Source organism: Chiloscyllium plagiosum, unplaced genomic scaffold (assembly GCF_037043375.1).
Source record: "Chiloscyllium plagiosum isolate Xiang-an unplaced genomic scaffold, Cpla_swu_hap1 HiC_scaffold_1, whole genome shotgun sequence".
In the NCBI taxonomy this organism is placed as follows: Eukaryota; Metazoa; Chordata; class Chondrichthyes; order Orectolobiformes; family Hemiscylliidae; genus Chiloscyllium; species Chiloscyllium plagiosum.
The window spans coordinates 46,458,344-46,483,730 of record NW_028270139.1 but is presented as its reverse complement, the minus strand read 5'-3'; the positions used below and the strand labels follow the sequence as shown (position 1 = coordinate 46,483,730).

Genomic DNA, 25,387 nt, shown 5'->3' with positions numbered 1-25,387 from the left:
CACTTCTGACCTTATTGTAGATTGAAGGTCTTGAGTGCGGCAGCAAGAAGATGGTTGGCTCCAAGATGCTACCACTGAGAAACTCCTGCAGTAATGTCCATGGACTGAGATGACTGACGTCCAGCAACTGCAATCACCTTCCTGTTAGCTAGATATAACTCCAACCAGTGTCATAGAGTCATAGAGATGTACAGCACGGAAATAGACCCTTCGGTCCAAATCGTCCATGTCAACCAGGGGTCCTAACCTAATCTAGTCCCACCTGCCAGCATTTGACCAATTTCCGTCTAAACCCCTTCTATTCATGTATCCATCCAGATCCTTTTAGATGCTGCAATTGTACCACGCTCCATCACATCCTCTGGCAGCTCATTCCATACATGCACCACACACTGTGTGAAAAGGTTGCCCCTTAGGTCCCTTTTATGTCTTTCCACTCTCACTCTAAACCTATGCCCTCTAGCTTTGGACTCTCCCCTCCCCCCCCCCCACCCCAGGGAAAATACTTTGTCTATTTAGCCCATCCATACCCATCATGATTTTATAAACCTCCACAAGGTCACCCCTCAGCCTCCAATGCTGTAGGGAAAACAGTCCCACCCTATTCAGCCTCTCCCTATAGCTCAAATCTTCCAACACTGGCAACATCCTTGTAAATCTTTTCTAAACCCTTTCAAGTTTCACAACATCCTTCCAAAACGAAGAAGACCAGAATTGCACATAATATTCCAAAAGTGGCCTAACTAACATTCTGTACTCCTATACTCAATACTCTGACTAATAAAGGAAAGCATACCAAACGCCTCCTTCATTATCCTATCTACCTGCAACTCTACTTTCAAGATCTCTTTATTCAGCAACACTCCCTAGGACCACTAAGTGTATAAGTTCTGTTATGATTTGCTTTTCCAAAATGCAGCACCTCGCATTTATCTAAATTAAACTCCATCTGCCACTCCTCACTCCACTGGCCCATCTGATCAAGATCTCCCCATTGTAATCTTAGGTAACCTTCTTCGCTGTCCATTTCACCTCCAATTTTGGTATCATCTGCAAACTTATTAATTATACCTCCTATGTTCACATTCAAATCATTATATAATTGACAAAAGGTAGTGGACCCAGTATCGATCCTTGTGGAACTCCACTGGTCAGAGGCCTCCAGTCTTAAAAACAACCCTCCACCACCACTCTCTGTCTTCTACCTACGAGACAGTTCTGTATCCAAATGGCTACATGGTTCTCCTTGTATTCCAAGAGATCTAACTTTGCTAACCAGTCTCCCATAAGGAACCTTGTCAAATGCCTTACTGAAGTCCATATAGATCACGTCCACTGCTCTTCCCTCATCAATCCTCTTTGTTACTTCTTCAAAAAACTCAATCAAGTTCATGAGATATGATTTTCCATACACAAAGCCATGCTGACTATCCCTGAAAAGTCCTTGCCTTTCCACATACATGTAAATCCTGTGACTATTAATGATGCAAATATCTCAGTAAGGGGGCCAACAAACACTTCCCTAGCTTTCCACAGAGTTCTAAGGTACACCTTATCAGGTCCTGGAAATTTATTCATTTTGATGCACTTCAAGACATCCAGCACGTCCTCCTCTGTAATATGGACATTTTTTCAAAATGTCACCTTTCTATATCCTCCACAGTAAACACTGATGCAACATACACATTTAATATCTTCCCATCTCCTGCAGCTCCAAGAACAGGTGGCCTTGCTGATCTTTCAGGTGCCCTGTTCTGTCCCTAGATACCCTTTTGTCCTTAATGTATTTATAAAAACCTTTTGGATTATCCTTAAGCCTTTTTGCCATAGCTATCACACATCCCCTTTTTGCCCTCCTGATTTCACTCTTAAGTATACTCATACTGCCGTTACACTCTTCTAAGGATTCTCTCGATCTCTCCTGTCTATACCTGACATATGCTTCCTTCTCTTTCTGAACCAAAACCTCAGTTTCTCAAGTCGTCCAGCATTCCCTACATCCTAACAGGAATTTACTGTCTCTGGACTCTTGTTATCTAATTTCTGAAGGATTCCCATTTTCCAGCTGTCCCTTTACCTTCGACATCTGAACCCAAATGGTTTTTGAAAGTTCTTGCCTAATGCAGTCAAAATTAGCCTTCCTCCAATTTAGAACTTCAACTATTAGATCCGCTCTATCTTTTTCCATCACTATTTTAAAATTAATAGAATTATGATTGCTGGCCCCAAAGCGACATCTCAGTCACTTGCCCTGCCTTATTTTCCAACAGTAGATCATGTTTTGCACCTTCTCTAGTTGGTACATCCACATACTGAATCAGAAACATTTCTTGTGTACACTTAACAAATTCCTCTCCATTTAAACCCTTAACACTATGGCAATTCCAGTCTGTGTTTAGCAAGTTAAAATCCCCTAACATAACAACCCTATTATTCTTACAGATAACTGAAATCTCCCTAGAAATCGGTTTCTCAATTTCCCACTGATTATTAGGGGGTCTGTAACACAATCTCAATAAAGTGATCAACCCTTTCTTATTTCTCAGTTCCATCCAAATAATTTCCCTGGATATATTCCCAGGAATATCCTCCCTAAATACAGCTGTAATGCTATCCCTTATCAAAAACACCACTCCCCCTCCTCTCTTGCACCCCCCGCCCCCCCCACCCCCCACACTTTGTGTCCTTCCTATAGCATTTGTATCCTGGAACATTAAGCTGCCAGTCTTGTCCATCCCTGAGCCACATTTCTGTAACTGCTATGACATCCGAGTCACGTTCCCAACCATGCCCTGAGTTCACCTGCCTTACCTGTTAGACCTCTTGTATTGAAGTACAGGAAGTCCTCAGGTTATGAATGCCTGACTTATGAACGCCCATACTTACGAACTGACCCCACTGAAACCTATTATCCGAGTTACAAACAATGGTTCGTGCTAACGAACGGGCAGACTACTGTACAGTACCTGTCTGTACAGTAGTCCGCAAAAGACTACACGTTTTTAGCAGGTCGTTGGCCTTCTGTCTTCACCAGTTTAAGTTGTGTGTTTTCCCTGGTGACCATGGTTTCAAAGCTCAAATCTGATGCAAGCGGTGATGCATCGAAGAAAAGGAAAACGATCACAATCGAAAGGAAAGTGGAAATAATAAGCAATCAGAGACAGGTGAAGCATCAACAAACATCGAAAAAGCGTTAGGCTACAGTTGGTCAACCATTGGGATAATTATAAAGGACAAGGGGAGAGGAATGGAGCATTTCTGTCCCAATGAAAGAGACTATTATCACTAAGCAATGCAGTGGTTTAATTATCAAAATGGAAAAGCTATTGGTAATTTGGTTAGAGGATCCTCTAACTATTATCCTTGGTTTAGTGCAAGAAAAGGGTCAAAGCCTTTTCAGAGATTTAAAAGCTGCACTTGCAGCAGGTGAAGGTGATTGTGATGAAGAACTTGTTGCGAGTAGGGGTTGGTTCACCCATTTCAAAGGGAGGGTAAATTTACACAATATTAAAGTACAAGGTGAAGCAGTAAGTGCTGCAAGAGAGTTTCCCGAAATGTTTCATAAAATTATTGAGGAGGGAGGTTATGATGTGCCTGAGCAAACACTTAACGTAGACGAGACCGGCTTATTTTGGAAAAAAATGCCTAAAAAGAACATACATTTCAAAAGAGGAGAAAGCTGCTCCAGGGCAAAAGGCATCCAAGGATAGGCTAGCGTTATTGCTTGGTGGTAACGCATCCAGGGATTGCAAGTTTAAGCCAATGCTTGTGTATCGCTCCTTAAATCCGAAGACATTTAGGCGAATCAGCAAGGCATCTCTTCCTGTTATTTGGAAGGCAAACACAAAGGCTTGGGTAACAAAAGCTCTCTTTGATGACTGGGTCCTGATTTTTTTTTGTTCCTGCTGCTGAATGTAATTGCTTGGCCAAGCAGATTCCTTTCAAAATTCTCCTTGTGCTTGACAATGCCCCCAGACATCCAAGCACTTTAGATAACCTTCACCCCAAATATAAAGGTCAGCTTTTTACTGCCCAATACCACATCACTACTTCAGCCAATGGGTCAGGGAATCATAGCTTCCTTTAAGGCTTACTATTTACGCCAGACCTTCTCACAAGCAGTCAGGGCTACCCAAGATGATGCAATGACCTTAAAGGAGTCCTGGAGGAATTACAATATCCACAATGGCATCAAAAACTTTGCAGATTCATGGGAGGAAGTGAAGAATACCAACATGAAAGGAGTCTGGAATAAATTGTGCCCTCAATTCACAGACAGTTGTACAGAGTTTAGAGGTGAGGACATCGCTGAAGCCAGGCAAGCTGTGGTCGACATTGCTAACAATCTATTGCAGTTAGACATCAATGAAGATGATGTCTTGGCCTTGCTTGAATCCCACGCTGAAGAACTGACCACTGAGGACCTTATGGCGCTGGAGCAGCAGATGATAACATTTGAGGAAGGAGGCTCGGACCTAGAAACCCTAGAACCCAAGAGGTTTTTAAAGGAGTTAGTTGAAGCCTTTCATCTCATTGAAACAGGGATGACAAAGTTAGAGCAGTAAGATCATAATACAGAGAGATTCACCAAAGTTTACTGGATAGTTACCGATGGACTCAGCTGCTACAAGACCATTTATAATGAGAAAAAGGAAAGGTCTGTTCAAGCCACCCTTGATGTTTGCTTTAAGGAATTGACTTCAGCACCTGGCCCATCCTCTCCAACACCATGACCATCATTCAATTCATAAAGTCATCTTAATTGTTAATTGTAATTCCAGTATGCAAGACATCGATCGGAACAAGGGTAAGTGTTAACCTTTCATCATTATCTTTTCTTTTCTATCTAAACAGTTTAAGAATGTTTCTTTACTGTTTTAGGTAAAATATACTAAGACATTTGACGTCAGATATGAACCGTACGTAACTGTTCCAACTTACATATAAATTCGACTTACATACAGCCTTAAGAACGGAACTCGTTTGTAGACCGAGGACTTCCTGTATATGCAGTTTATCAGTCCTACTTTGTTCTCTGCTTTGTCCCTACCTGCCCTGACTGTTTGACTCGCTCCTTTTCTCAACTGTACCAGTCTCAGATTGATTTCTTTCCTCACTATTTCCCTGGGTCCCACCCCACCATCTTACTAGTTTAAATCCTTCCGGCCAGCTCTAGCAAATCTCCCAACCAGTATATTAGACCCCTTCAGGTGCAATTCATCCTTCTTGTACAGGTCATTTCTGTACAATGATTCCAATGATCCAAAAATGTGAACCCATCTTCCATGCACCAGCTCTTCAGCCACACATTCATCTGCTCTATCCTCCTATTCCTACCCTCACTACCTTGTAGCACCGGGAATAATCCAAAAATTACTAAACTTGAAGACCTCCTTTTTAAATTCCTGCCTAATTTTCTATACTCTCCCTTCAGAATCTTATCCTTTTCGCTTCCTACGTCATTGGCTTCAATGCGTACAATGACATCCTGCTGGTCAGTCTCCCCTTTGAGAACGTTCTGCACTCTCTCTGAGATATTCTTGATCCTGGCATCAGGGAGGCGACATACCATTCTGATGTTTCGCTGATAGTCACAGAAACGTCTGTCTGTGCCACTGACTAGAAAGGCCCCTATCACAATCGATTGCTTGGAACCCCACGCACCCCTCATTATATTAAGGCCTGTCTCGATAGCAGAAACTTGGCTGTTCGTGCTACATTCCCCTGAGAGCCCATCACCCCCTACATTTTCCAAAACAGCATACTTGTTTGAAATGGGGATAGCCACAGAAGACCCCTGCACTACCTGCCTACCCCTCCTACCTTTTGCTGGAGTTAGCCCATCTACCTGACTACATCAGCAGCTTTTCTCCCTTCCTATAACTGCCATCCATCACACCCCCTTGCTCTTGTAAATTCTTCATTGTCTCTAACTGTCACTCTAACAGATTTATTCAATCTGAGAGGATTCGCAACCAAAGACATTTCCTGCAGACATAATCCTCAGCAACATGTAAACACTCCCTAAACTCCCACATCTGAAAAGAGCATATCACTCTACTAAAGGCCATCTTTGCTCCTTCACAATCTGCAGACCCAGAAAATAGCATTGTCTTATTGCTCTAAAATTACTGTTCCAGGCTAACTTACTACTTATAGCTTATATTTTTAAAATTTAATCAAGAGACAGATCTCAATAAAACATATAATCAAGAAAGGACTCATTTTACTTACTATTGTAGATTTACAGCAAGGCAACACTTCAAAACTATGCACTTATCTGTTCCTGTGCTGTGAGGTCTCCCACACAGGTTCCGCCAAGGTCAACTGTGAATTTCGCTGTTTGTTAAGTTTTCCTAAATGCACTTCAATGTCTAGAGATACGTAAATTCAAACAGCAAAGACAGTAACTGCACAGATTCACTGTTGCGTCAGTTTAGCAATGTAGATTTCTTTCTCTCTCTCCTTCAGTGACCATGTGGTCACTGCCTTTTGTCTGTCCTTCTCCATTTTAAAAGTACTGCTGTTTTGATTTTTTTTCTCCCAAGTTCCAAAACAACACAACAGCATATAAACAGTAATTCCTGCTCCTGGAATTCGAGGAAACCACCTCCAATACCAAAAATACCTCAAAAACAAAAGGAGCAGCTCCTACTGCCACAATTTTTTCCCATCCTCCATCTTGGATTACTGTGGACAGCTTTTCCTCAATTCCTGTTGACTCCAGTTTTTCTCGGGCTACTTGAGGCCACATTCAGTCAATGTTGCTTTGATGTCAATGGTAATCACTCACGGCATAACACTGGAAATCAGCACCCTTGTCCATGTTGAACCATGTAACGAGGTTAGGAACTGAGTGTGTGGGCCTAGGGAAACCCAAGCCGGGCATCAGTAAGCAGATTATTCTTGAGTGTGTACCACATTTGATAGCAATGTTAATGACCCCTTGTATCACTTTGCTGATGATCAAGAGTAGACTAGTGGGCAAGAGTTGGTCAGGTTGGATTTGTCCTGCTTTTTGTGGACTGGAAATACCTGGGCAATGTTTCACATTGCCACGTGGATGCCAGCATTGTAGCTGCACTGGAACAGCTTGGCTAAAGACGTAGCTAATTCCGGAGCACATTACTATTGCTGGAATTTAACAGTGTCTGCAACAGTATCCTTGTGCCTATGTTTCATTGTCTAACCAGCAATGTGAAATAACGGTTATTAAGCAATATTTCTTAAGTCAGTTACAGATATTCAGGGCAAATTAGGTGCTAATAAACAGTATTAATTATAATTACATTACATCATTCCTGTTAAACTTGGTTATAAGCAAATATCCTGTTTCATTATTAAACATGGTATTTGGCAACTAAGCACAAACATTAATGTCTGAGCATCTGGAATCTCTTACTAGTATATACAAAAGGAAAACTCTCTCTTCAACACTATTTTATTCTGGACAAAGTGTAAGCTATCCAAGGGAAAACAAATTAAGCAAATGGCCAGTTCAGTTAAACAGGCAAACTGGAATATCTCAATGACTGTGCTGGCAAATTCAAAGTTGAGAAATCTGTTGAAAAATACCAAATTTTTCATTGTACAAAATTATGCAGTTATAATTATCTTAAAAGAGACTTTCAATTTTCCTTCTTTGGAAGCACACTATTAAATTCAAACACATGCTGAAAATATGAAATAAAATTAAATTCTGTCAATGTGCAGAAAATCATTCAACGTCCTTTACAGAAAATAGGTTCACATTTTAAGTGGGGCCCTTTATTAGGGCCGACCAACTCTGACAAATTTTACATCTTTATTTCAGAAATGTTGACCTCTCTTTTAAATACTCCCTACTGTACATTCCCCATCTCCTTTTCTTGAGACACTTACAGCTGGGGAAGGTCATTTGGCTCTCTTTCGTTCAGCTACCTGCCATTTAAGCGAGTGGTGGATGTTTCCAGGGTAATTCCCTCCACTATTTCAACTGGATATATCCACACACAGATCACTACTAATGTGAACGATGTCCTGCTCACTATCCCAAATATATCTTTTATTTATTTTAATTTGTGGCACATTGTCTTGCTCTCAAGTTTAAAGTATGTTTTCAGATTTATTTTTTCCATAGCTATAACAGTTTCTTCATAAAATCACATTTCATGTGCCTACTTTCCAAGTTCATCTTGACTCAGACCTCTGGATTAGGAATTAGCCTTAGGCTGTTCATGGCATTGCCTCCAGTACTTGAATATGAACACTACATTGAAGATATATTCTGATAAGAACAATGTACATTTTGGCCATTACTGCACCTGATTTGTAGTTCATCATTTCATTGATTCTGCTGAATACAATTCTGCATTGTTTGGGCATGTTCAGCTACGATCGTCGCTCTCTGGGACACTGGTTAGCAAGGTTAACTAGGGAAAACTAGCTATTAGGATACAGAACGGCTCGAAGGTAGAAAACTGAAGGGTTGTTTTTTAGACTGGAGGCCTGTGACCAGTGGAGTACCACAAGGATCAGTGCTGGGTCCACTACTTTTCGTCACCTATATAAATGATTTGGACGTGAACATAAGAGGTATAGTTGTAAGTTTACAGATAACACCAAAATTGGAGGTGCAGTGGACAGTGAAGAAGGTTACCTCAGAGTACAATGGAATCTTGATCAGATGGGCCAATGGGCTGAGGAGTGGCAAAAGTTTAATTTAGATAAATGCAAGGTGCATTTAATGATAAGATCCTAGGGAGTGTTGCTGAACAAAGAGACCTTGGAATGCAGGTTCATAGCTCCTTGAAAGTAGAGTCGCAGGTGGATAGGATAGTGAAGAAGGCGTTTGGTATACTTTCCTTTATTGGTCAGAGTATTGAGTGTAGGAGTTAGGAGGTCATGTTGCGGCTGTACAGGATGATAAGTTAGGCCACATTTGGAATATTGCATGCAGTTCTGGTCTCCTTCCTGTTGAAAGATGTTGTGAAACTTGATAGGGTTCAGAAAAGATTTACAAGGATATTGCTTGGGTTAGAGGATTTGAGCTACAGGGAGAGGCTGAACAGGCCAGGGCTGTTTTCCCTAAAGTGCTGAAAGCAGATTGGTGACCTCATAGAAGTTTATAAAATTGTGAGTGGCATGGGTAGGATAAATAGACAAGGTCTTTTCCCTGGGGTGGGGGGGTCCAGAACTAGAGGGCATAGGTTTAGAGTGAGAGGGGAAAGATATAAAAGGCACCTAAGGGGCAACTTTTTCATGGAGAGGGTGGTGCGTGTATGGAATGAGCTGCCACAGGAAGTGGTTAAGGCTGGTACAATTGCAACATTTAGAAGGCATCTGGATGGGTATATGAATAGGAAGGGTTTGGAGGGATATGGGTCAAGTGCTGGAAAATGGAACTAGATTAGATTAGAACATCTGGTCAGCATGGACAAGTTGGATCGAAGAGTCTGTTTCTGTACTGTACATCTCTATGACTCCGTGACTCTATAACACCGACTGTACAGAAGTTCATAGTACTTCAAACTCAACTAAATAACTGATCATGACTATTGCTGTTAAAACAATAGGCTGCTCACTACAAAGAAAAGGGTGGAACATGCTCATTTCAATATCAAAGCAGATTGTCTGTCAATCAAATGTGGTTAGATTTTTACAAGAGTAGATCTTTTTTCAAAGTATCTAAACCATTTGCATTTAGAATCAGTCAGAAAAATTCAGCCACACCAGAAAAGATGATAGCACGAGTTGATAGGGCATTCCAGTGCCTGCTCTCTCTCTCTCTCCCCCTGTCATTGGAAGAACACTGTAATGCATGAGAACAAATGCATAACACTGATCAATGTAAGAGTAAACTCATCTTAAAAGGATAAATCCCCATGATGAATCACTAGCATTAGCAACATATCTACATTGTAATACAGTACGTAAAAGTGACATTTAAAAGTTTTTGAAGTCATTGAGTCATAGAGAAATAGAGATGAATAGCTTGGAAACGGGCCCTTTCGTCCAACTCGTCCATGCCAAACAGATGTCCTAACCTAATCTGGTCTGTTTTGCCAGCATTTTGCCCAGATTCTTCCAAACCCTTCCTATTCATATACCCATCCAAATGCCTTTTAAATGTTGCAATTGTACCCACCTCCACTACTTCCTCTGGCAGCTCATTCCGTACATGTACCTCTGGGTGGAGAAGTTGCCCCTTAGGTCCCTATTATATCTTTTCCCTCTCACCCTAAACCTATGCCTTCTAGTTCTGGACTCCCCACCCCAGGGAAAATACTTTGTCTATTTATGCTATCCAGGCTCCTCATGATTTTATAAACCTCGATAAGATCACCCCTCAGCCTCCGAAGCTCCAGGGAAAACAGCCCCAGCCTGTTCAGCCTCTCCTTATAGCTCAAACCCCCCAATCCTGGCAACATCCTTGTAAATAGTTTCTGAACCCTTTCAAGTTTCACAACACCTTTACGATAGGAGGGAGACCAGAACTGCACACAGTATTCCAAAAGTGGCCCAATCAATGTCTTGTACAGCCGCAACATGACCCCCATTTCACATACCTTTAAGCATGCTTCAGATATCCTGAACTGATTTCCATTTTCTTCATGAATTCTCAAGCCTGACATGTTTTAAATGGGCTCCCAAGGACCCACCCCACCAAACAAAAGTGGAGAAAATCCACTTTTTGTCCACCATTTAAATGGGGAACCTACCCATAAAGTGGCCAGAGGAAATTGGTGCAGAGTTGGGAATGCAGAGCAAAACTGAATTTCCTCCAAAAAGAGACTAAATATGGTCATTCATACACCACCGAAAGCCTCTGCACCAGATGAAAATTGAGCCCTGTGTGTCACTGATATTCTCTTAATTTATATAATTACTGTTACACATGGTACCCTGACAATCTCACAACAATATCTGCTTTGACAATATACTGACATAATACAAACATTTCTAGTTCACAGTACTGAGAACTGAAAAAATATTGTTACTGACAGTCATACATCTAGTTCTGAAAACAAATGCTGGAGATCATAATGGGTCAGACAGCATCCATGGAGAGAGAGCAAGTTAACTTTTTGAGTCTAGATAGCTCTTCCTCAGAGCTGAAGCGAAGCGTGGAGGGTATGCATGTATGCTATAGTTCAGGCAGGTGATGGGGCTAGTGGGTGTAGGGTGCTAATGGAGAAAAGATGTTAATACAGAAGAATCTCAATTATCCAGGACTCGACTATCTGAATCTCAGATTATCCGACAAGATCGCAATGTCCAGGGGTTTGATTAAACTATGTTGTCCGGCATTCAATTATCCAGAATTCGATTAACCGAACGAAATACTCCCCACCCGTGTCCCTCCTATAATGGAGGTTCCTCTGTAGTTTACGTTAAGTGATAGGAATGTGAGAATCTCAGAACAATGGTGTACCTCCTGGCAGACTTGAAAGGACAATAAGTGGGATAGGGGAGGGGAAGGACATAATTCAAGCGAAAAGGAAGGAAAGAAATGGTTCACAATTTTAAGGTGTTAAACTCAATATTAAGCCCAGGAGGTTGTAAAGTGCCTAGTTTGAAGAGGAGATGTTATTCCTCCAGTTTGTGCTGTGATTCACTGGAACACTGCAGCATGCCGAAGACAATGTGGGCACGTGAGCAGGACATTGTGTTAAAATGACAGGATGCGGGAAGGCTGGTGTCCTGCTTGCATACAGATTGTGGGGGTGGGGGGTTCTGCGAAGCACTCATCCAATCTGCATTTGGTTTCTCCAATGTAGACTTAGCCAAACTGGGTGCAGCGAATACAATACATAAGATTAAAGGAGGTACAGGTGAAATGCTGGTTCATCTGGAAAGACTCTTTCAGTCCTTGGAGGGTGAGCAGGGAGGAGGTGTAAGTGTTGCACCTTCTGCTGTTATATGGGAAGGTGCTCTGTGTGTCTCTTTGTGGGGGGGTTGCTTATGGATTCGACTAGGGTGTCCCGGAGGAATGATCCCTGCAAAAGGCGGACAGGGAGGAAGGAGAAGATGTGTTTGGTACTGGCGTTTTCCTGGAGTTGTCTGACATGGAGGAAAATGATCCTTTAAATGTGGAGAATGGTGGGACAAGGGGAGCCTGTTCACGCCGTTGTGAGTGATGGGAATAGGAAGGGCAGAATCACGGGTGAAAGGTTGGAGGCATTTGAGGGTCCTGTCAATCACTGTGGGTGGGAAACCACAGTCATGGCAGAAGGAAGATGTGTCAACAGAGCTGTTTTGGAAGGCATCATCATCCAAACAGATGTGACGTAGGCAAAGGAACTGGGAGAATGGGATGGAGTTCTTGCCAGACATGGGGTGTGAAAAGCCGCACTGAAGGTAGCTAAGGGAGTCCGTGACTTTGTAGTGGATGGCAGTGGACAGTTTGTTCCCCAAAATGCAGACAGAGAGGTCAAAGAAAGGAAGGGAAATGTCAGAAATGGATAATGTGAAAGTAACTGGGGATGGAAACGGGAGGCAAAATGAGCGAAGTTTTCAAGGTCCTACATTATCTCTGAGAATGATCATAACCTACCATTGTACCTGGGGGTGAGAGAGGCGGAGTGGCCACAGTGATCTGTGAGCATTACCAACTCTCCTGTGTAAAGGGGATGTGCTTTCTTTGTTCGGGGTCCTCTTTTGACTTGACTTTGCATGCCTGCGAAGCGTATCAGGCTTTAACAAACTTTAACTGTTTGCAGAAGTTGGTGTGTGAAACCTAGGAAAAAGAAACTAACAGATCCAGCACCGATCCTTGTGGCACTCCACTGGTCACAGGCCTCCAGTCTGAAAAGGAACCTTCCACCACCACCCCCTGTCTTCTACCTTCGAGTCAGTTCTGTATCCAAATGGCTAGTTCTCCCTGTATTCCACAGATCTAACCTGGCTAACCAGTCTCCCATGGGGAAACTTGTCGAACGCCTTAAGGAAGTCCATATAGATCAAGTCCACCACTCTGCATTCATCAATCCTCTTTGTTACTTCTTCAAAACACTCAATCAAGTTTGTGAGACATGATTTCCCCCACACAAAGCCATGTTGACTATCCCTAATCAGTCCTTGCCTTTCCAAATGCATGTAAATCCTGTCTCTCAGGATTCCCTCCAACAACTTGCCCACCACCGATGTCAGGCTCACCGGTCTATAGTTTCCTAGTTTTTCCTTACCAGCTTTCTTAAGTAGTGGAATCATGTTAAACAACCTCCAGTCTTTTGGCACCTCACCTGTGACTATCAACGATACAAATATCTCAGCAGGGGACCAGCAATCACTTCCCTAGCTTCCCACAGAGTTCTAGGGTACACCTGATCAGGTGCTGGGAATTTATCGACTTTTGTGTGTTTCAAGACATCTAGCACCTCCTCCTCTGAAATATGGTTGGGACCCATGCGGCTGCCCATTGCCACTCCTTTGACTTGGCAGACGTGAATTGAATTAAAGCAGAAATTGTTCAGTGAGAGAACAAGTTCAGCCAGGCAGAGGAGAGTGGTGGGTGATGGAGATTGTTCAGGCCCCTGGTCCAGGAAGAAGCCAAGAGCTCTCAGACCATCCTGGTGTGGAGTGGAGGGATAGAGGGATTGGACATGCATGGTGAACAGGAGGCAGGTAGGGCCAGAGAACTGGAAATTGTCAAAATGGTGGAAGGCATCAGAGAATTCTTGTAGGTGAGCAAGGTCTGGACAAGTGGAGTCCTGTGAGAAGAGGTGAGCGCGGAGACAGAGGCAGCGGAAAAACAGTTCCACAGCATGACCAGCCTGAAATTCATTAAGGTGGGGGCATAAGGGTATGAAGTTGAGTCTTTTGCTGAGGACAGTATGTTCAGCCTCAGAGAGGGGAACGTCTGGAGGTATGGTGAGCACCCACTACCACCACCCGTATCATATAAATGCTGTCCCTTCCACACATCACTTCAGCTCTGATGAAGAGTCATGCAGACTCGAAATGTTAGCTTGCTCGCTCTCCATGGATGCTGCTTGACGCATGGTGATCCTCAGCATTTGTTGTTTTCACTACAGATTTCAGTATGTGCAGTAATTATTTTTCATATGCCTAGGTCTGCTGTGTAACTGTCAAAGCATCAACAATTATAAATCATATATGCTATCAGAAATGACACTGTTCAATTTTGTAATGTTTTCCATCCATAAGGATCTGTACAAAATCAAAACATTGAACTTTAAACAAGGAAATTGTCTGCCTCTTATGTGAATACCCCACTCAGTAAACCTTGCAAGAAAGGGAATGCATGGTGGGTGGCGTGAGGATGGAATAATAAACAAATGATTTAGATATTTCAGAATCTCAGCAAAATAGCATTATCTAAAGATTCTCAGTAGCAGGCATTCATTCCTCAATTAAGACAACAAAAATTGAATGCTGGAAATCAGAACCAAAGACAAACAGAAATTGCTGCAAAAACTCAGCAGGTCTGGGAGCATCTGTGAAGAGAAATCAGACCCCTGTTCTTTATGTACCCAATCGCTAGAACATGCCTGGCTCTTAAAAATGATATAATTCTGGGACCTGACTGATTGCAAGGAGTGGGTTTCCCTGGTCTAATCTGATTTGTGTAAATAAACTCTAAACAAATGAGCAGAAGCTTCCAAATTTTCTGAAGCTTGACGAGGATTGAACAGGAGGTTTTTTTTTGCCTTTAGGCATACAGTGAGCAGGAAATTGAAATAAAACACAATCTGCCCCAACCAAGACTCTCTGCAAAATCAAGTTGAGATCTTCCACTTTTCCTCCTGCCCCAGCCCCACCAAACCACCTTTTTGTCCCGATAATGCATCAGGAATCTCATGCACAGAGTTAGTATGAGTTGTTAAGGGAATTGCAGAAGATCTTATTTGTTAACTTTATAAATACATCAGTTACAACCCTGACAACTAGGACATTTATCCTCAATTGGAGAAAAGAGTCCCAATCTATTCATTCACCTTGGACCTATAACCCTTCACCTACCATATTCAACTTAAATTGTGCAGTTTCTGTTTTCACCACCAAGCTTGAAATTGAATTCGACATTCATGTTTCTGATGCTCTATGTTCTAAACTTATTGCATTTAACTTTGATTCTAAGATGTCTTTTTTTAGACCTCCTGAACACTAGAGAAACAAATGACTTCTGGCCACTCTACTGCACCCTCTCAGAATGGTGAATACTTGTATTATATTGCCCAACATCGATGACTTTCCCACTGGGAGCAGATATTCAAGGGAAGGATTTTTGTTGGCTCCATCCAGTGCCTGCTCTGTTATTTTAATGGGTGGCACCATTCCAACTAGACATGAAGCACCTTACTGGAGAAAAACACTTAGTGCAGGATTGCAGGCAACACTTACCTTGATAGTTCAGTACACAGACCACACCTTTTAGCTTGGGCATAGAGGGTTACACTTTGGCCCTCTGGTCCTGCCAGGACTGTGGCCCAAGAATTTCAAAGTCAAGCTTTTAGTATAGAACTAGAGTCATAGTGATATACAGCATGGAAACAGACCCTTCGATGCAACTCGGATAGATAAATGGCTCACACAAGAAAACAAACATTAAACTCTGATGATGATAAAGCAACAGAAGTTATAGCAAAAACAAATGAATAATACACCCAGATTTCAAAATCCACTTGGATAACAGATCATCTGATTACAGGAAAGATACCTCAAGAAGGTACAAACAACAAAGAGACAACCAGTTACTGGGAAATTCAGTTTGAAAGGAAGATAAAGAAAGGTAGATTTGTACTTGCAGAGTGAGATTCATGACATACAGATTTTCCAAAATATTTTGTAACAGCTGAACTATATTCACATTATAAAATATAAAATGTGACAGCACATACAAGCTCCCACTCTTTAGATTACTTTACAGTGTGGAAACAGGCCCTTCGGCCCAACAAGTCCACACCGACCCGCCGAAGCGCAAACCACCCATACCCCTACATTTACCCCTTACCTAACATTACGGACAATTTAGCATGGCCAATTCACCTGACCTGCACATCTTTGGACTGTGGGAGGAAACCGGAGCACCCGGAGGAAACCCACGCAGACACGGGGAGAATGTGCAAACTCCACACAGTCAGTCGCCTGAGGCGGGAATTGAACCCGGGTCTCTGGCGCTGCGAGGCAGCAGTGCTAACCACTGTGCCACCGTGCTGCCCACAATGTAATAATGAGCGAATAATCTCTTTCTGTGCGATGTTGATTGAGGAATAAATCTCGGGCAGAGTGCTGGGATAATACCCTTATTCTTTGTTGAAATAGTATTCCAGGATCATATCAACTTGAGAAAGATGAGTAAACCTCTGTTTAACATCTCATCTGAAAATCAGCCCTTCTGCCAAAACAGCATTCCTTCAGTATTGCATTGAAATGCAAGAGTTTTTTGTACTCAAATCATGGAAGTTAAACAGGTTATGATAAAACTGATAAAAGTGATCCAAACAAATTGTTCACAGACCAAAGCATTAAGTAACAGGAAACAAATAAAAGGAATGACAGTAAGGAAAGAAATTGGGCCTAACATTATCAGTTTAAAGAGCTGTGAAACAAGGCATGGAGAAGAATATTAAAGCAATCTGACACAAAATTGCTGACAATTTTAAAATTTTGAAAAAAATAAGGGATCAGGTTAAAGGGGGAAAGTAATGATATTTGCTAGAAACTGGATAGAATCATGGTTCCAAAATGCTGATTACACAGAATTCTGACATCCTTTAGATTAGATTCCCTACAGTGTGGCCCAACAAGTCCATACCGACCCTCTGAAGAATAACCCAGCCAGACCCATTTCCCTCTGACTACTACCTCACACGATGGGCAATTTAGCATGGCCAATTCACCTGACCTGCAGGTCCTTGGGCTGTGGGAGGAAACCGGAGCACCTGGAGGAAATCCACGCAGACACGGGGAGAATGTGAAAACTCCACACAGACAGTTGCCCGAGGCTGGAATCGAACCTGGGACCCTGGTGCTGTGAGGCAGTAGTACGAACCACTGAGCCACTATGCCACCCCATTTAAAGCAATATTGTTAACCATAATCATTTAAAGCAGTTGTTTAGTGGTATAGATCTTGAATATTGCTGAAAAGAAAAATATGTTGCCTTTTTTTTTCATTTTGTACTCTTAGGACAAATTTAATAATGCCAAATTTCAAACAATCATTCAAGTTTACAATAGAGGAGAAAAGGATGCTGAAGAATTGACTAGTCAACAGAGCTTATCATGGAGAAAACAGGAATCAGTAGGTTTCTCAAGCTTAGTGGTATTTCAAAAAGGAGCAACTTGAACAAATTTCTTTTGTTCACAGAGAACAGGTCCCTATTTATGAAAGTATGTCACTTCTAACAAATGTCAATGATCCACATTACAAGTTCAACTGATTATCTTAAATTGATTGTTTATGTAGCTATTAGTACACCCAGGATTGTTGAAAATCCGTGATATGTTTATAAAATTAACAAATAAGATCTTCTGCAATTCCCTTAACAACTCATACTAACTCTGTGCATGAGATTTCTGATGCTATATAGGGACAAAAGGGTGGTTTGGTGGGGCTGGGACAGGAGGAAAAGCAGAAGATCTCAACTTGATTTAGCAAAGAGTCTTGGTGGGGCAGATTGTGTTTTATTTCAATTTCCTGCTCACTGTATGCCTAAAGGCAAAAAAACCTCTTGCTCCATCCTCGCCAAACTCCAAAAAATTTGGAATAATCATGCAGAAGGCAGTGATCAACTCAAAAATGTGTGCTGGCTTCCAAGCTCCAATTATATTAAATACTGCAAATGTTAATTTGAGTTAATTTAACTGCAAAGCATGCATATAATTTAAAACATGAAAGAAAACTTGTATGATTTAATATGGAAAACTTGCCTTAGATTTCTGCTTTATTTTATTTGCTATTTCACGAAACCTCACTTTTGAAGACGGATGGGGTAATTCATCAACTCCTGCTGTCTTCATGTCCTCTTCATCCACCTGAACATATAACAATAACATTACATCGACTCCATTATCACATAACATTTAGTTCCTAACTGCTAGCAATGTGATTTGGGGTCACAGCAGGATCCTTATATGACTTCTGGTAAAATAAAATCAACTAAAATTTGGCTAACAAGGAGTTAGATGTACCTTGCACTGGATTTAACACTACAAACTATGCAGACTGCGTTCCTCCAAACCCTCCACAAAAGGTAAAATAAGATGCAATGAAATCAGGTTAGCAATACAACATCATTATGCCAATCTCTGAAGTTACAGAAGACAGGCAGGCGTTTAAGTCAGTAACCTGCCTGCCATGCTGAAACCATTCATTAGCAAGCTATTGCCAAAGGACCAATCATGTCCGATTTTTACACTGTCCACAGCATTTTCTGAGCATTAGAGGTTGAAAACATTTGGGAGTATTTGCCAGCAGCTACACTAAGGCAGCACATGAGCCGATGAAAAGACTTGCCACTGGGACCATGCCTAAATGCAACATGAAGCTAGCTGCACCTGCATGATTGTTAAACTCTTTTCTTAGCTTTCTTTATACTTTATTGGTGTAAAGAGAGATTAATAGAGCAGGAAACTTTTAAAACCTGCAGTCACGACTGCCTCCTTGTTTGCAACCTTACTGTTCTAACCCATAACCTCTCAAACCAGTGCCTCAATTGGAGGTGGAGCTCCTTTGTGGAGCTCTGACTGGCTTCTTTTCCACTGGACTGCCACCGATTGACAATCTGGTAGCTGATTGGACGAACTCAGGTGATGTAAGCAGCAGTGAGGAAAACACTCAGTTTCCATTCCACATCCTTCACCCCACCAAAAAATGGAGAATCTAATCCACAGATTCTGGAAAATGCAGGTTAAAGTCAGACAAAGTATTAATTCAAATTGCTTGCAACACAGACATTTGAGTTTTGCTTGAAGAAAACACACTTTGTTAAAGTTTTTGTCTTGCACTCATTGAGAATTGGCATGAATACCATTCAAGTAGAAAACCCATATCTATACTGCAGAAAAAGAGAATGTTGATTCGTTTGAAAGTGGACACTGATTGGTAGAAATGTTGGAAAGGTGCTTCTTAATGATATAAACCAAACTTTGCTAAATTTTAAATCAATGCCAGGCCGACTTTGATTGGTCAGGGCACCGTCTGAGAAATAAAGCAGCAAATAGCTGTCATCGATCTTGTTGAGTTGAAATAGGCTCAGTGCATGTACGTGGTCTTGCTGTCTGCAAAGAGGAGTCCTGTGTGTTAACATATCCAGTACATGCAAATGCACCACACTGAGGGACTGACTGACATTCCTAAATTGGTTGTCAGTGTATTTCTACACATCCTCAGAACTATCCAGTAAATTTCATCCAATTGTACAATCACTTCTAATGTTGAATATTACATTGAAAGGGTGCATTTTTGGGTATCATTGGAACTTGCTTGACGCAAAAGTGTGAAAATGTATTATTAGAGATGATCCACCAGTCATTGAAGAACATAGCTTACATATTTGACATCATATCTACAACAAGATTCATAAGATCATAATAAGACCATCAGATGTAGCAACAGGAAGTAGACCATTCAGCCCATCAATACTGCTCTGCCATTCAATGAGGTCATGGCTGATCAGAGAATCCTCAATTCACTTTTCTGCCTTCTCCCGAAAATCCTCCATTTCCTTACTGATTAAAAATCCATTTGTCACAGCCTTGAATGTATTTTAACAACCCAGCCTGAACAGTTATCCGCAATAAAGAATTTCACAGGTTCACTACCTTCAGAAAAGATTTCCTTCTAATTTCTTAAAGATGTGCAATCTGTTATTTCAAGGTTATGCCCTCTGGTCTTAGACTCACCCACAAAGGGAAACCTTTCCACATTTATCTTGCAAAGTCACCCAAGAATCTATTATGTTTCAATAGATCATACTTGCAAATTGCAGTGAGGACAGGCCTAACCTGCTCAACATCTCGCAACATCAACCTAGTGAACTTTCTCTAGATTGCCTCCAATGCCAGTCTATCTTGCCATAAATAAAGGGCCTAAAATAGTTCACAATATTCTATCTGTGGTCTGACAAGTGCCCTCTGTAGTTTTAAAAAGCGTCACTACTTTCATACCAACACTTCATTTGCCTCCCCTATTACTACTAAACTTGAATGTTAGCGTTTTTATTCATGGATGAGAACGCCCAGCTCTCTCTCTCTCCTGTATTTTCCTGCTGTCTTTCTCCACTTAAGTAATATTTAGCTCCTCTATTCTCTTGCTCAAACACACAATCTCACATTTCCCTGCATTACATTTGCCAAGATTTTATCCACTTGCTGAATCTGCCTATGTTCCTCCGCAGAGTCTTTGTGTCATCCTCACCATATGCCTTCCGACCTATTTTTGTCATTTGCAAACTTGGCCATTAGTGCGTAGATATTCCTCATCCAAGTCATCAATACATATTGTAAATAATTGTGGTCTCGGCACTGATCACTTTGGCATTCCACTAGTTACAGTCTGCCATCTTAAAAATGCTCCCCTTATCCCAATTCTGTTTTTTAAGTTAGCCGATCCTCTATCCATACTAATAGACTAACTTCAAAACCATGGCTTATACCTTAATAAATTGCCCATTGTGTGGTACCTTATCAAATGCCTTCTGAAAATCCAAATATATTACACCCATTGCTTCCCCTTTATCTACTTAAGCAAGCCAGCAATGCCCACATCCGAGTAAACTAAAAAGATGTATTTCTAAATGCTCTGCTGTTACATCCTTTATAACTGTTCTCAATTACAGATATTAAGCTAACTGACCTGTTTTTTGTCTCTCTTCCTTTTACATTGACAGTTTTCCAATCCCATGGGACTTTTCCAGACAAGGATTCTTGGAATATTACTATCAATGCATCCACAATCTCTGTAGCTACTTTCTTTAATACGCTTATGTCATTTGTCTGATGGGTAAAATGTTATTTTGGAATAACAGTTAAGCTCCTGTTAATGGCGAACAAACAACATTAATGGATACGTTGGTAGAGGCATTGCCATAGGTAATCAAGGTCCACATGCCAAGCAATCAGCAGTCTTCCCTCATACAGTTCAAATGTTGGTTTTCCCCTGAAATGATTTCTTGAAAATTGTCCTAATAAGTGTTAGCCAAATAGCTTCAACAAAATGGGTCTTATTTTAGTGGAACTCAAGTTCTTTACTGCAAGTGACACATTGACATTTTTTTGGACATTCTACTTGTCACTAACACCTATTGTTGTTAGGATGAACTCAAAGGTTAACAAATTAGCAGAACGCTCTCAGTTCAAATAGCCGATTCCTCACCAAAGAAAGCACAGCTTTTCCAATCTAGCTTAATAATAAAAGACAAATAGCGTTCAAATTGAATTTTACAGTTCATGGTAAAAATAAAACCACTCACTAGTCATAATGCTTAAAAACATCATGTAGGCTTTTGCATGGCAATTTACAAAAAACAAAGTACCATTCCAGCACGGCCTTACTCTGTAGATGAGAAGAAGAAAGTGAGGACTGCAGATGCTGGAGACCAGAGTTAAGAAGTGTGGTGCTGGAAAAACACAGCTGGCCAGACAGCATCCGAGGAGCAGGAGAATCGACGTTTCGGGCATAAGCCCTTCTTCCGGCCTCCTGAAAAAGGGCTTATGCCCGAAACGTCGATTCTCCTGCTCCTCGGATGCTGCCTGGCCTGCTGTGTTTTTCCAGCACCACACTTCTCAACTCTGTAGATGAGAAACCTTTATGACAGGGCAGTCAATTTTGTATGTCACCAACTAATCACCTATTACTGCGAACTGAATCCGGGTGCAATAATTTAGAATATTTTCCTTAATGTAACATTATGCAAAGAATAGAGGAAGGAACACAAGATGAGATTGAGAAGGAAGAATTATTCCAAAAGAAAAAGAAATTAAAATCTCTTGCAATAGTTATTGTCAAAAGGAATATGATTCCACACTGGTAAAAGTGAATTTCTACTGCTGTGCAGGTTTTCTGCAACTGAGACTTATCACTTGTTAAAAATTCAACTGCTTTGAATAAGCAAACTCTATATTTTCGACAGTGCTTACTGAGTATCTATTACAAAAACCATTAAAACGATTGTATGACATGGAATCTTTCAACAAGTAACTGAGGTCATCAAGCCTATGGAGTATCAAAATGAATCGGACAGCAATCTCCCCATTTCCAGGCTGTACAGTGCATAAGTAGATGCCAAACATTGCCTCATTTACTTCTTAATAAAGGTGAGCACTGATAGCCTCATTATTATTTTAACTAAAAACTTCAAACCATAGTCTAAGGCAGGAGAGAGGACCTGGAGGGAAGACATAGTGAATAAACATGCTCTCCTTAAGGCAAAATGGATTAGATTCTGAGAATTTATTGGCAAGAAAACGTAAATATAGTTTTCTAAAAAGAAAAAAAAAGGTGTGAAGACAGCTATGAAATATTGGTTAACATTTGAAGTGTTATTCCTTTTAGTTGGAAATATAAATCTATCAGGTGTTTTATAAGCAGATGATCTATGACGGACAGCATGGTGGCTCAGTGATTAACACTGCTGCCTCACAGTGCCAGGGACCCGGGTTCCATTCCAGCCTCCAGCAGCTGTCTGTGTGGAGTTTCCACATTCTCCCTGTACCGATGTGGGTTTCCTCCAGGTCCTTCAGTTTCCTCCCACAGTCCATAGATATGCAGGTTAGGTAGATTGGCCATGAGAAATGCGGGGTTACAGGGACAGGGTAGAGGGATACATCTGGGTAGGATGTGCTTTGGAAAGTTGGTATGGGCTCAAATGGGCCGAATGGTCTACTTTCACACTGTAGGAAGTCTATGATTTGATATCTCACGAGAGTGCTCATCATACCATGTATCACAACATTTCAGGAGCACGTGACAGCTTATGAGACACTGCAGTGTCCAACTCATGAAACTATAGTTTCTATTATTACAATCCTGAGTATTGTAATGAGATCACCAAATATTGGGCAGTAAAAGTAAACTCTAACCTCAAAGCATTTAAGAAGATTGTTTAAAGTACTGCCTAATAAAAAATTCCATGTTGTCCATTGTATAAATGTTCTATTTACAAATTTCAAAATAAGCTGTTTATGCTTTACATCAATAGGGAAGTGCTGAGGCACTAAGAAAATTACAGAGTTAAGATGTTAATCAGTTTATAAGGCCCAGATTTCTAAAGTAAATAACAATTACAGTAGAATGCACAATGTCCCACTTTATAGCTCTGTATATTTTTTTTGTTCCATACCCAGCTGACAATTATCTTAATGAAATATCTTCCACATCTTCTGCAAACAACTCTGATCTGGCAGTCAGAACATCATTTATTACTTCAGTGCAGCTGTGGCCTTCTGATTTCCATTATACGATTCCAAAGGGAAACAAATAAATATGTGCCCTGCTGGACTGCCAAATGAGATTCATCACTTCGCATACACAGCCTGGTCATGCACACTGCAACAATTTTGCTATAGCTGTAACTATAACTACAAGGAGAGATCACCAATATTTCACACAAGGCCAGATCTTCATTGTTCTAATGAGAAAAGATTGGAGGTGGGACACAAGGCAATGGTGTGCAACCAGATGCTCTGCTTTCACTCTCCCAGGGATGAACAATGAGGTACAGTGCAGACCAGCACACTTGCCTCTCCTTCTCAAACTGTCAATTAAGCCAGTTGAGCTTTGACAAAGGGTCAGTTAGACTGGAAACATCAGCTCTTTTCTCTCCTTACAGATGCTGCCAGACCTGCTGAAATTTTCTGAGGGGTGTTAATTAACTCGAGACAATACGCCTGCTCCCATCTCGGCAGGAAATACACTTCAATGATCCAAGCAACTCCCTGGTGTTAAAGGAGGAATATAAAGGCAGAACATACACATTTCCCAGCAATAACCTGAGAAGTGAGACCTGGTAGGCTTCAAACCTGAATCCGGACTCTGCTTGCTGTGGCAAAATTGCAGAGCGATGTGAAGAGCAGCCTTTAATTGGCTAATAAGGGACTCAAATAGCCCAAGGTTGGTTGAGCTTCCCAATACCTCTCCCAATACACGTACCATTGGGTGAGGCAGGGTGGCACCAAAACAGCACGTCTGGCACAATGTCTCCCTGTCACCTGCCACACATTCCTGGGGGAGTATAAAACTCAGTCCCAGCAGTGGACCACAGATGGAATAAAAGATTACCTTTATGAAGGAAAACTTACTCTTAAATGAACCTTTTTGTTTTAAAGAAACAGTCCACAACATCAATATACAATTCAGATTTGCCTTAAGTTATTAACTTTACCCCAATTCAGATTTTATTCAAACATAAAATTCAGTTCAGAATATCATCCAGTAGCACAACATAAAGAAATGGAACATAAAAACTGACAAATAGGAAGTGAACAGAAATCCCAGAATTATGAAGCAACAAAATGAATATGAAGTGGATATTAATATGAACTATTAATATTTTTAACAGTCTTTTCTCACCTCAGTGTCAAATTGAGTGACTGATGTTTGGTCTTTGAAAGGTGTCAGATGTTGAGGTGGTGCACTTGCTTCCTCTTGTTGGATGGCACTCTGTGCTTTAGACTAAATAATATATTTAATGATATAAATATTAATTCAAAATGCTTAAAATACATGTATCACATTTGTGAGAAGATTTGTAACTCAGGTGCTCGTTGTTGTGGTTCTGTTTGCCGAGCTGGGAATTTGTGTTGCAGATGTTTCGTCCCCTATCAACAAACACATTGACCTGGACCCAATATACCGACCACTGCAGCGGACAGCTGGAACTGACAACCGGAAGCGGCAGAGACAAACCACTATAAATGCCGAAGGAAACAACACAGAAACGCTTTACAGGAGGCTCCCAAGCACTGAGGATGTCACCTAGACAGGGGACGAAACGTCTGCAACACAAATTCTCAGCTCGGCAAACAGAACCACAGCATATGTATCACATGTATCTTTGAATGTATTACTCAACTGCAATAAAATTACTGTCTGATAAAACCAAGCCACCTGTCTTCAACTCTAAGTTCAACGACCAATCCAATGGCTTTTGTGTCATTCAGCAATCCCACAATGCATCAACTCCACATTGGAAAGTAGTTATCCTCCATTGCTTGGTTAAACTGAAGGCAGTTTTACTGAGTTAAGGAGGCAATAGGGCTTAATCAGATGTTCACAAGAATTCACCATTGTGCATGCAATTAGATAAAATACCCTCAAATTCAATGGAACCAGCTCTCATCAATCTACTTCAACTCTACGTTTTGAAACATTAGCTGATCCTTAGTCAAGATATCCTTTTGTTAGAACTAGAAATACAATATTGCAAACTCTAAGCACATGT

General features: G+C 41.1%; 1 protein-coding gene across 1 annotated transcript in view; it reads right to left on the bottom strand.

The window, feature by feature from the left end:
• Nucleotides 1–25,387, bottom strand: part of cc2d2a (coiled-coil and C2 domain containing 2A) — a 196,464-nt gene that overhangs the window by 125,112 nt on the left and 45,965 nt on the right. Inside the window, exons 8-9 of the mRNA XM_087986613.1 lie at nucleotides 24,517–24,618; nucleotides 17,877–17,981 (exon numbers count right to left, since the gene is read on the bottom strand). Of these exons, the coding sequence (XP_087842739.1) occupies nucleotides 17,877–17,981; nucleotides 24,517–24,618 (207 nt within the window). The remainder of the gene's footprint in view (nucleotides 1–17,876; nucleotides 17,982–24,516; nucleotides 24,619–25,387) is intronic.